The sequence below is a fragment of the Budorcas taxicolor genome, chromosome 1 (genome assembly GCF_023091745.1).
Source record: "Budorcas taxicolor isolate Tak-1 chromosome 1, Takin1.1, whole genome shotgun sequence".
NCBI classification, from domain to species: Eukaryota; Metazoa; Chordata; class Mammalia; order Artiodactyla; family Bovidae; genus Budorcas; species Budorcas taxicolor.
The window spans coordinates 218,200,350-218,213,224 of NC_068910.1; the positions used below are offsets into that span (position 1 = coordinate 218,200,350).

Genomic DNA, 12,875 nt, shown 5'->3' on the forward strand with positions numbered 1-12,875 from the left:
GGATGTGGCCCGGGGAGACGCGGGGACGCAGCCTGGGGAGATGCCGGCAGGCAGTCGGCCATGCGGGCCACGTGCGTTTCCAAGCTCATAAGAGATCACTCGTTACCGGCTCGAGGCCAGTGCGTTTGGGCTGCGTCCGAACGAAGCCATTTTGGCCGCATGTAATGGACTCATTGCCTGGCAGGCTGGGCAACGGACGGAGTGTGATGTACAATCTGTCTCCAGTGAAGGCCCCGAGACGGGCCCCGCTGGGGACCCTGCTAGAGGGAAGGGCATTTGGTGGTTCTCTGGTGCGCCCTCACAGGGGGAATGTGTTTCGACTCCTCACGATGCTCCACACTCACAGAACAGCACACTGGCATGTCCATGAGAGCATGTGTCTGATTTCCCTAACCTCCTCCCAAATTACGATGCTAGACCCTGAAGGACGGAGGGAAAGGATGCCTGTGAGTGGGATGAGAATGGTCACAATGTGGAGTCTAAACGTTTTGTAAGCAGCAGGGAGTTCCTGAAGCAAATCGGAGGTAGAGACCTTTTCTAACAGTAGAGACCTTTTCTAACACAGAACACAGAGCTTTCACGAATATAGCAAGTAAGGCCCAGGACTCCACGGTGTGACACAGGCCACTCACGTGTAACCTGAAGGGCACATGAGGACACTTCTTAGAATATCGGCACAGTCAGAAGGAAGAAAAGGTCCCGACATGTATTTCAGACAGGTGATTAAAAAATATATATTAAAAAAATAAAGAAAGCACTGCCGAAACAACCACGTGAGTGATTACAGGCAGATCAGCACAACAGCAGAGCTGACTGCTTGACCTCGAATGCTCTGTGTTTGTCTGTCTGTTTGAGGTTAGAGAGATACTTAGAAAGGGCAGTGTAGCCATTAAGAGCTGAAATCTAGAGTCAGACTGCTTGATTCTGAATTTCTGCTCCACTGACTGGTGTTATAATTTGGGAAATTTGATTAATCTCTGCGCTCTGGTTTCCTTGTTTGCGAGGGTGACACAAGGTAACTCATGGGAAGCACTCGACACACGCGCCTGCGGCTGGTGCTGCCGCCGTTCCCAGGGCCGGAGCCCGCACTCACCAAGATGAGTGTCCATCGCCTTCGCACAGTATTTGCACATGGCCTCCAGGTCATTCAACTGTCCCTGAAGGAAGGAAATTTGGGCTTCTAATTCTTCTTCCTAAAATCAAGGGGGCAAAGATACGAAAATGAAAACAAAAATCAAAGAAAATCCCCAAAGTCCTCCAAAAGGTCTGGACTGTTTTAAAGAGCCACCATCCATGTCATTTTAGTCCTAGACAAAAAAAAGGAAGCAACAAATGAACAAGAGCAAACATCACCTCCACCGCCAGTGAGACAGAGGAGGAGTGAAATGAGATTCACAGCAACTCTGGACTTTGAATCGAATGCTTGCTCCGTGCCATGTGTAAATGTTTACCCATGCCGACTTATATTGAAAAAGTACATAAAATACCTTCAATAACTTTTGAGCCAAACAAATTGAGAGTCAATGGCACTTCAGTGGACCCAACTCCCTAGACAGTTGGTACAAAACCATTACATTTTCTCATACACATTTGAGAAACCAGAAATTTCCATTTAAAACAAATCTCTTCATTTTCTAGACCACAATAATCTCTGAAAACATTAGATTTCCCAAAGCACTTGGGAAAGTTTTGCCCCCACAGCCGCTCTTACATCCCCTCTCTTGATAAGAGTACTAGAGGATTTTATTTATTTGACTGTTTCTAGGGAAAAATAGTCTGGGTGGGATAATTATCTAAATGGCGGAAAGACAATCTAACTGTAACAAACAGATAAAGCCTGGAGCTTTTGCTTTTTTTAAGAAAAAAAGTAATGCATGTGAAAAATTTCCCAAGGAAATTTAGAAGATTAAGGGAGTTTTTCTCAGAGAAGAGAATAATTCTCATAATGTAAGACATTTTAAACCAAGTTAGTCGGAATACAAGGAAAGGACGTTGCCAGAGCTGGACAAGGCTGGCAGATGGGTTTTCCAGGGTCAGGCACTTCTCTCTCCAGATGAGAATCCTCTGTTGTTGAAACAAAGTGGAGAGAAACCTCCCAAGACATGCTTTTTCTTAAGAGACTGAACACAATCTGACACACAGATGGAAATTAATGGCTGAAAAGATGACTTGTAGGTGTACCACGTGTTAGCAACACACATACCTAAAAACAGTTTTTACTGGCTGCCTGGAAGATGAGCCTTTAGGAACATGCATTCAAATGCTTGATGCAGAAAACAGACACAGCAGTCGCTCTAAAAACAAATTATTGTGAATGCCCACTGTAGGATGGCCCAAGCTTGAATCCTGTACTTTACATACTGTAAAGTACATCCCAATGTACCCTGTACATCCCACCAAGCACAACGGCCTCTTTTCTGATACTCAAGTAAAGACCAAGCAACCAGGAGCTCAGCCAGGGAATGAGGACTGTGGCCTCGGGTAGCTGTTGCAGGGCGCTTTTCTTCTCCTTTTTCTCCTTTGGGTCTGCACAAACTTCAGCTTCCCTGTTCGCTCAGGACCCCACAGGAAACCGAGAAAGAACACTACATCTGTTGGTTAACCCTGGTCGTGATTCATCTCTGAAGATGGCCACCATCCATTCCTTCCTCGAGGTACACACTGTTCTGCTCATCAAGAGGTGGGGTCTACTTCCCTTCCCCACAAATCCCGGCTGTCCCGTCACTTGCCTTGATCCAGAGAGCGCAGCAGAAGGCACACTGTATCAGAGGCCTGCCAACTTCTGCTTCCTTCTGCTTTCACTAGAGGAAGGCAGCTGCCATAGTTAGTTGTAAAGAAGTTCAGGCTATGACAATGAACAAGAGGAGAGAAAGCGGCCACAGGAGACACAAGGAGGTTCTAGACACGTGAGTGATGTCTTCCTGGACCTTTCAGCCCAGCCCATCTGAAGCTAGCCAAGTGAGTAACCCAGCAGGCGGCGCAGAAGAGCAGCCCAACCCAGCCCTGTCCGCACGCCTGGCCTGAAAACCCGTGAGCAGCAGCAGCGCTGCTTTGAGGAGTGGGGTTTGCGGTGGCTTGTTGCGCAGCAACAGGTAGCTGGCACAGCAGTGGGATGGAGGGGCACTGGAGTGGCACAGCCATAAGGAAGCCTGAGTTCTGTTTCCAGCCCCGCCAGTCACAAGTCATGCAACCTTAAGTAATCCTCCACCCTGCTGCTGCCGCTAAGTCGCTTCAGTCATGTCTGACTCTGTGCGACCCCACACATGGCAGCCCACCAGGCTCCCCCGTCCCTGGGATTCTCCAGGCAAGAACACTGGAGTGGGCTGCCATTTCTTTCTCCAGTGCATGAAAGTGAAGAGTGAAAGTGAAGTCACTCAGTCGTGTCTGACTCTTCGCGACCCCATGGACTGCAGCCCACCAGGCTCCTCCATCCATGGGACTTTCCAGCAAGAGTACTGGAGGGTGTGCCATCGCCTTCTCCGAATCCTCTACCCAGTAGGGGCCTGACGTCAGCACTCTCTGGAGAAGGTAGAAGTTAGATGCTTTGCTCCCAAGAGGTTTCCAAGCTTGGAGTTGGAATAGGAAAGGTTTACAGTTACCAGACTATGAGGTAGAGCACATGAAGATCTTCCAGAGAAGTAAGAATAGATGCTCTGAGAATCCTGGTCCTGGCTTCCTGTCCCTACTATTGAACAAGTTGCCTCCTCAATGTGTTACAGATACGAACCCACCCAGCAGAGTCTAGAACTGTACTGAGGCCAGCACATGACAGTCTCTTGAGAGGGGCTCTGGCTGGAGTTTGTCCCTGCCCTTGGCTTCCAACTGGGGTGCTGACAGCCCAGAATGGACAAAGGACACCAGGCATGTACCACCAGCTGGTTAAAATCTCTTCTCCGTTTACTCTATGTATGAGTCTAGTTTGGATTAAGTGATCACTTTTTGTGAGATGCAAAAGCCCTTGGTAGCCTTAAACCCCAGCAGTCATTCCTACCTAAACGGATTAAGTGTATTCAGTGTGGTTTCTTAATAAAATCTGGGAGGGAAGAAGAGCTGGAGAGGAGACAGAGGACACAGTCCAGCCTGCGGATGGTGAGGTGCTGACTGCGGGAGGGAGCACAGAGCTCAGGGAGGTCCATTCGTCCAAACGCGTGACTGTGAGGAAAGTGGGCTGAGACTGAGGCTGGTGCCCACTGCACTGTGCCATGCGCGACCTGCCCGAGTGCGCAGGGCGGCCGGAGCGCGCGCTGGCTGAGCATGCGGGGCAGCCCGGGGTGCGCGCTGGCTGAGCCCGCGGGACACAACACAGGCCTCCAGGCAAGCGCTTTGGCTTAGACACTGGCAGCAAGTGAAGAGCGTCTTGCTTGCCTAAGTCCTGAGTAAACCTCAGTACAAACGGAATCCACATGGCAGAAACCAGCAGTTTTCATTCCTGTAAGACTTTCTTTTTCAACGGAAAGCTGACACAAAAGCCCATCTGTGAGACAAAGAGTAGCTGAAACAGGCGGAGGGGCCCAAGAAACTCTTCCATTTGGAATATTAAATCCAGTACACGGTCTTGCTGGAGTTTGCTTAATGAAAATACACCCAAGCCCTTGGAGGATCACTCAGACTTTATAAATAGAAATGGAATCACTTGGCGCAAGGGTGGTTTGTCATTTATTCTTCACTCTTTTATATAACTACAGACAAAAGAAAGAGCCGAGAATCCAGATTCTAAAATTGTGGAAAGAGACTTTCCATTTCTATCTCAGCTTCTGAGGCTCCACATGCCTCAGACACAGACAGCTTTAGTCATTTGCTTTCATTAATGGTCCTCTGTAATCAAAAACAAATGCTTGGCTAATTGCCTTGAAATTTTATAAAACCAACCAGTTAGTGTCATTTTTATGTATAAATAAGATATGAAGAAAAGTGCTCATTATACTTGCCTTCGCATACATGTTCTGCCTTCCGTTACGGGAGGCAGGATGGTGGAAGTGGGTGGTGTGCAGTAGATACACCTGGGTTCGAATCCTCTTTCTGCCAGTTTGAGGACACTGGCTGTGTAATCTCAAACAGTTTCACCTTTTCCCCCAAGGTACTGATGAGACCCAAACGGCAACACGTGGAGAGTGTCTGGCACAGAACAGGTACTCCACAAAGGACATTATTCTTTAATGTTTAAAATCAGGTCAAAACAATAGAACTGATTTTTTTTTTCTATTACAACATCATGATTTATTAAAGCACAGCATTCTGTACATGAAAGGGCCTTAACAGTTGTCTATTCTCAGCCAAATTTCTCTGTGAGCTAGTTTCTCTTAATAAAAAACATGTTGTACTTTAAATTAGTAATTTAACTCATGAGGAAGTAGAACCGATTTTTAATACGGAGGTTGGTGATTCACTCTTAGGAGACACTGGTCTCTGGTTTAAACATTTTTATGTGGTCCACCCAGAAGGATGAGTTAGGACTTGGGAGCCCACCACTGACTCAAGTTCTGCAGAGTCACCGATGTGTGGGGCGAGAAACTGGTGGAGGATGAGGAGGCGGGCCGCCGGCAGACCGTGTGAGCAGCGCAGCACCAGAGGGGCCTGGCAGCCTCCGGGGAAGGAGCGCGAGCATGGGCCAGTCTGCGGAGGAGCACACCGCCGGCTCCGGGACCTTTCGCGGGGCTGTGGCAGGCCCAGCCCTGGGCTCTGCCGGCAGGACCTCACTCACCCCTCACAGCGAGCCCATGCAGGGGGTTCTCTCACTATGTCCCACATGACACGGGCGCCTCCGCATGCCACCTCCTCTGAGGCAATGCCAACGTGGAGGCGGCGCTGTGAGAGCCCAGGTCGCCTGCCCCCGACTCCCAGTTCTCCCCTGTACATATTCCTCCTTATACTCGATTACCAGGCCCTTCCAAGGAGTGCCTTCGTATCTCAGTTTCCTTTAGGAGAAGCTCACCATTTACAGTGTTCAGACCCATCCCTAAATGGCTTACTAAGTCATTTCCCTTCATTCAGGTATGATTGTTTGTGTTCCGTTTCGTTTCTCGAATGATTTTTGTTTAGACTATCTGGAGAAATGTGTTTTGAACTTGCTTTGTAAAAAGTGGTATTTCTACCACCATTCTCCCCCGAATAGCTGATATATCATTACACTTTCACTCATATATTCTATGCATCAAACTGTTTAAATTGCTCTCTAACATGTGGATTTTATAGATCAATTTTGTTAAGTGCTTCCATGTCTTTATGTTCTTTCTTGGTTAATAACAGGATGAGCTTTTGTACTTTATTACTTATTTATTAATTCATTTCTTCAACACATATATCCATTGGTACTGCATTAGGGCTTGTGGGAAACACAGTAATGAGCAAGAGATGTGTTCTGGCCTCTGCAAACTCGGGAAGAGGCGCGAGAGGCGGCGCGAGAGGCGCAAGGCGGCACGAGAGGGCTAAGGCATTAAGCTTCACAGCAGATATGAGAGGAGCCTTCACCAGCACGGGCAGGGCAGCCAGCTTTCAAGGAGTGGAGGCGGAAATGAAAGATTTTCAGCAAGCAGCAGCATTTCTGATGAGTCTTCAAGAGGGACTGGGCTTGGAGGAAATGAGGAATAAAGATGTTTCAGGAGGCAGGGACCCAGTGAACAAAGGAGTACAATCGGAAAAGCCGGGAACCAGGGCAAAGAGCCCGCAGCTGGGTGAGGAGTGGAGAGCAGATCTGGGCTGGGCTGGAGTCTTCCCGCCGCCTCATCTCCTTCAGAGACGGTGCTCTGGGGGCTGGGCCCGACCCCAGCCTGCTGGGGAACCCAGCAGCAGCGGGGCCTGCCCACTGCAGCCCTCAGCGCTCCCAGTTTGGAGAAAGGGGGACAGGAAGGGCCCGAGGGCGGGGTCCGCGGAGCCCACGGGGATGAGACCGACCCCACCGGCAGGGGTGGGCTACACACGGCGGCCAGCAGACGGGAGAGAGCCCGCTGCCCGCGGATGGTCAGCAAGGGGCGGGCGGGAAGGGAACGGAGAGGCTGAGGAAGCAGAGTGCAGAGGCCTCGGTGTCCTGCGGAAGCCGTGGTCACACCAGGGCCACACACACACACAGACACACACAGAGACACAAACAGGCACACACAGACACACACACACAGAGACACAGATACACAGACCCACACAGACACAGGCACACACAGAGACACATACAGAGACACAGATACACACACACACACACAGGCACACACAGAGACACAGATACACACAGACACACACAGACAGACACAGGCACACACAGAGATACATACACACACACAGACAGACACAGGCACACACAGAGATACATACACACACACACACAGACACAGGCACACACAGAGACACATACACACAGAGATACAGACACACAGAGACACACACAGACAGACACAGGCACACAGAGATACACGCAGAGACACAGATACACACAGAGACAGACACAGGCACACACAGAGACACAGACACACAGAGACACACACAGACATAGATACACACACACAGACACAGGCACACACAGACACATAGACAGACACAGGCACACACAGACACACACAGAGACACAGATACACACACACACACAGACAGACACAGGCACACACAGACACACACAGAGACACAAACAGGCACACACAGACACATACACAGACAGAGACACACAGACACATACACATACACAAAGACACACAGACACCACACACAGACACACACAGACATACACAGATACCACAGAGACACACACACAGACACACACACACAGAGACACACAGACACACAGAGAGACACATACACACACACAGACACACACACACAGAGACACACAGACACACAGAGAGACACATACACACACAGACACACACAGACACAGCTGTGGTTACACCAGGGCAACACACACAGACACAGACACAGACACAGACACAGACACACACACACACACACACACAGACACAGCTGTGGTTACACCAGGGCCACACACACACACACACACACACACACACACAGACACAGCTGTGGTTACACCAGGGTGACACACACAGCTGTGGTTACACCAGGGCGACACACACAGCTGTGGTTACACCAGGGTGACACACATAGCTGTGGCTACACCAGGGCCACACACACACACATACACACACAGAGACACAGCTGTGGTTATACCAGGGCGACACACACACACAGAGACATAGCTGTGGTTACACCAGGGCAACACACACAGACACAGACACAGACACACACACACACACACACAGACACAGCTGTGGTTACACCAGGGCAACACACACACACACACACACACACACACAGAGACGCAGCTGTGGTTACGCCAGGGCGACAGACACACATAGACATAGCTGTGGCTACACCAGGGCGACACACACACACACACACAGAGACACAGCTGTGGCTACACCAGGGTGACACACACAGCTGTGGCTACACCAGGGTGACATACACACACACACACAGTGCGATGGCGTGTTGGCCAGCGTGCCCTACGTCTGCAGAGGAGGGCCCACGGGAGAGCCGCCGGGAGCACTGCGGCTGCTCAGCAGCCCTGCACAGTGTGCATCTCACAAGCACGGACAGTCCCTGGGCCTGCCCCACGGCCCAGCTTGCTGAGCTGGTTTCCTGGGGACGATTGGGAATAATAATAACCCCTAACTCAGCGCATGCCTGGGGACTGAATTATACGAGATGTTCCAGATGAGGTGCTTTGCACATGGTAAACGCTCAATAACTGTTCCTTTCGCTGTCTCTAGATTAACATAGTCCTATACAGTTATTCCAAGGAATGACAGACACCTGTGTGAACAGTGCCAGGAAATTCCTCACCCTGGTGATGGCAACACGCACGTGCATATTCCCAATGCTGACCACCCAGTGAGAGGGGACTCGGGCGACTGGTGGCACACTGATGCACAGAGCATCATGCAACTTAAAACTGCACGTTCACATGGGAGAGCGCTTAACAATAATGCATATACTGATGGGTTTTCTCCAAACGGCAGCATTGCAGGTCATTTTTTCCTGGATTTTGTACAATGAAATCAGATTATGTTTTTGTAATAATCAAATCAAAATATTATTTAAATAATATAATAAAGAAATAAGAAAAAAGTAAAAGGTGATTACCAAGATATATTAATATTTTTAAATTACCAAAATGTATTTCAAGTCAAACTCTAAGCAACACTACAGTCTAAACAAATCTGTTCTCCAAACAATACTAAGTGGTGAGAATGAGTTATATGAATAATCTGTGAAAAGGTTAACGGTTACAGTGTTTGGTCTGATGTCTGCGGTACAACCCCGGAGCGGCAGTTTCAGGGTAGTGGTGTTTCTCTCTGCACGTAAAGTGGGAGCATCATGGCTGTCTGGAAAGAATGGGACTCTTAAAGATGCTTAAAACAATAAAGATGGTTATCAAATTCCCAGTAAACAAAATGGCTCCTGTTTTCAAACAGGATATAAACAAACATGGTAAATGTGAATGAAAAAGAAATTTCATTTAGAAATTTAGGACTGAAACTCAAAACTTAAGGTACTTAGTAAATCGTACCATTTCAGTGCTGGAGTTTCCTTTAGAGATAACTCATTTCAACCCTTTGTTTTATAAATAAAGGTTGATATGGCTAGGAGGCTAGCTAGGAGCAGGACGCACACAAGCAGACACTTTTGTTTCTCCGCCACTGAAGCGGCGCTGTGTCCCAGCACTGAGACGCACAGCACCTGTGGACACCAGGTAAAAAGGCAGCCCGCAGAATGGGAGAGGCTGCTTGCTGACCACGTGTCTGATAAGGGGCGAATACAGAATACACAGAGAAGGCTTAGAACTCAACAGCAAGGGAAAGAAACAAAAACCCAACTTGATTAAGAAATGTAGGAAGGACTTGGACATTTTTCCTAGGAAGATATAGAAACGGCTAACAAGTACATGAAAAGATATTCAACATTACTAAACACTAAGGAAATGCAAGTTGAAACAATGACATACCATCTCATAGCTATCAGGATGGCTACTATCCAAAAATCAGATAATAACAACTGTTGGTGCGGATGTAGAAAAATTGGAACCCTGGTACACTGTTAGTAGGAATATAAGGAAAAGAGTATGCTCAGTTCAGTTCAGTTGCTCAGTCATGCCCAGCTCTTCGAGACCCCATGAATTGCAGCACGCCAGGCCTCCCTGGCCATCAGCAACTCCCAGAGTTTACCCAAACTCATGTCCATTGAGTCGGTGAATGTCATCCAGCCATCTCATCCTGGGTCGTCCCCTTCTCCTGCCCTCAATCCCTCCCAGCATCTGGGTCTTTTCAGATGAGTCAGCTCTTCGCATCAGACAGCCAAAGTACTGGAGTTTCAGCTTCAACATCAGTCCTTCCAATCCACACCCAGGACTGATCTCCTTTAGGATGGACTGGTTGGATCTCCTTGCAGCCCAAGGGACTCTCAAGAGTCTTCTCCAACACCACAGTTCAAAAGCATCAATTCTCTCAGCTCTCAGCTTTCTTTATAGTCCAATTCTCACATCCATACTTGACTATTGGAAAAACCATAGCCTTGACTAGACGGACCTTTGTTGGCAAAGTAATGTCTCTGCTTTGAATATGCTGTCTAGCTTGGTCATAACTTTCCTTCCAAGGAGTAAGTGTCTTTTAATTTCATGGCTGCAATCACCATCTGCAGTGATTTGGAGCCCCCCAAAATAAAGTCTGACACTGTTTCCACTGTTTCCCCACCTATTTGCCATGAAGTGATGGGACTGGATGCCATGATCTTCGTTTTCTGAATGTTGAGCTTTACGCCAACTTTTTCACTCTCCTCTTTCACTTTCATCAAGAGGCTCTTTAGTTCCTCTTCATTTTCTGCCATAAGGGTGGTGTCATCTGCATATCTGAGATTACTGATATTTCTCCTGGCAATCTTGATTCCAGCTTGTGTTTCTTCCAGGCCAGCGTTTCTCATGATGTACTCTGCATATAAGTTAAATAAGCAGAGTGGCAATATACAGCCTTGACGGACTCCTTTCCCAATTTGGAACCAGTCTGTTGTTCCGTCCAGTTCTAACTGTTGCTAGTTGACCTGCATACAGATTCCTCAGGAGGCAGGTAAGGTGGTCTGGTATTCCTGTCTCTTTAAGAATTTTCCAAAGTTTGTTGTGATCCACACAGTCAAAGGCTTTGGCATAGTCAATAAAGCTGAAATAGATGTTGTTTTCTGAAATTCTCTTGCTTTTTCAATGATCCAACAGATACTGTCAATTTGATCTCTGGTTCCTCTGGCTTTTCTAAATCCAGCTTGAACTTCTGGAAGTTCACAGTTCACATACTGTTGAAGCCTGGCTTGGAGAATTTTGAGCATTACTTTGCTAGTGTGTGAGACGAGTACAATTGTGCGGTAGTTTAAACATTCTTTGGCATTGCCTTTCTTTGGAATTGGAATGAAAACTGACCTTTCCAGTCCTGTGGCCACTGCTGAGTTTTCCATATTTGCTGGCATATTGAGTACAGCACTTTCACAGCATCGTCTTTTAGGATTTGAAACAGCTCAACTGGAATTCTATCACCTCCACTAACTTTGTTTGTAGTGATGCTTTCTAAGGCCCACCTGACTTTACATTCCAGGATGTCTGGTTCTAGGTGAGTGATCACACCATCGTGATTATCTGGGTTGTGAAGATTTTTTCTGCATAGTTCTGTGTATTCTTGTCACCTCTTAATATCTTCTGCTTCTGTTAGGTCCATACCATTTGTGTCCTTTATTGAGCCCATCTTTGTATGAAATGTTCCCTTGGTATCTCTAATTTTCTTGAAGAGATCTCTAGTCTTTCCCATTCTATTGTTTTCCTCTATTTCTTTCCACTGATCACTGAGAAAGACTTCTTATCTCTCCTTGATATTTTTTGGAACTCTGCATTCAAATGGGTATATCTTTGCTTTCTCCTTTGCCTTTAGCTTACCTTCTTTTCTCACCTATTTGTAAGACCTCCTTGGACAACCATTTTGCCTTTTTGCATTTCTTTTTGTTGGGGATGGTCTTGAGTCCTGTCTCCTGTACAGTGCCATGAACTTCTGCCCATAGTTCATCAGGCACTCTATCATATCTTGTCCCTTAAATCTATTTCTCACTTCCACTGTATAATCATAAAGGATTTTATTTAGGTCATACCTGAATGGTCTAGTGGTTTTCCCCACTTTCTTCAATTTAGGTCCAAATATGGCAATATGGAGTTCATGATTTGAGCCACAGGCAGCTCCCAGACTTGTTTTTGCTGACTGTATAGAGCTTCTCCATCTTTGGCTGCAAAGAATATAATCAATCCGATTTCAGTGTTGACCATCTGGTGATGTCCATGTGTAGAGTCTTCTCTTGTGTTGTTGGAAGAGGGTGTTTGCTATGACCACTGCATTCTCTTGGCAAAACTCTATTAGCCTTTGCCCTGCTTCATTCCATATTCCAAGGCCAAATTTGCCTGTCACTCCAGGTGTTTCTTGACTTCCTACTTTTGCATTCCAGTCCCCTAGAATGAAAAGGACATCTTTTTGGGGTGTTAGTTTTAGAAGGTCTTGTAGGTCTTCATAAAATCGTTCAACTTCAGTTTCTTTAGTGTTACTGGTCGGGGCATAGACTTGGATTACCGTGATATTGAATGGTTTGTCTTGGAGACGAACAGAGATCATTCTGTCATTTTTGAGATTGCATCCAAGTACTGCATTTCGGACTCTCTTGTTGACTATGATGGCTACTGCATTTCTTCTAAGGGATTCCTGCCCGCAGTAGTAGATGTAGTGGTCATCTGAGTTAAACCCACCCATTCCAGTCCCTTTTAGTTCACTGATTCCTAAAATATTGATGCTCCTTCTTGCCATTTCCTGTTTGACCAC

General features: G+C 47.2%; 1 protein-coding gene across 1 annotated transcript in view; it reads right to left on the minus strand.

Moving 5' to 3' along the window:
• The window catches only part of TBC1D5 (TBC1 domain family member 5), a 595,354-nt gene that overhangs the window by 16,712 nt on the left and 565,767 nt on the right, over positions 1 to 12,875 (minus strand). The window contains exon 21 of the mRNA XM_052643045.1: positions 1,094 to 1,193. Coding sequence (XP_052499005.1) covers positions 1,094 to 1,193 — 100 coding nt within the window. The remainder of the gene's footprint in view (positions 1 to 1,093; positions 1,194 to 12,875) is intronic.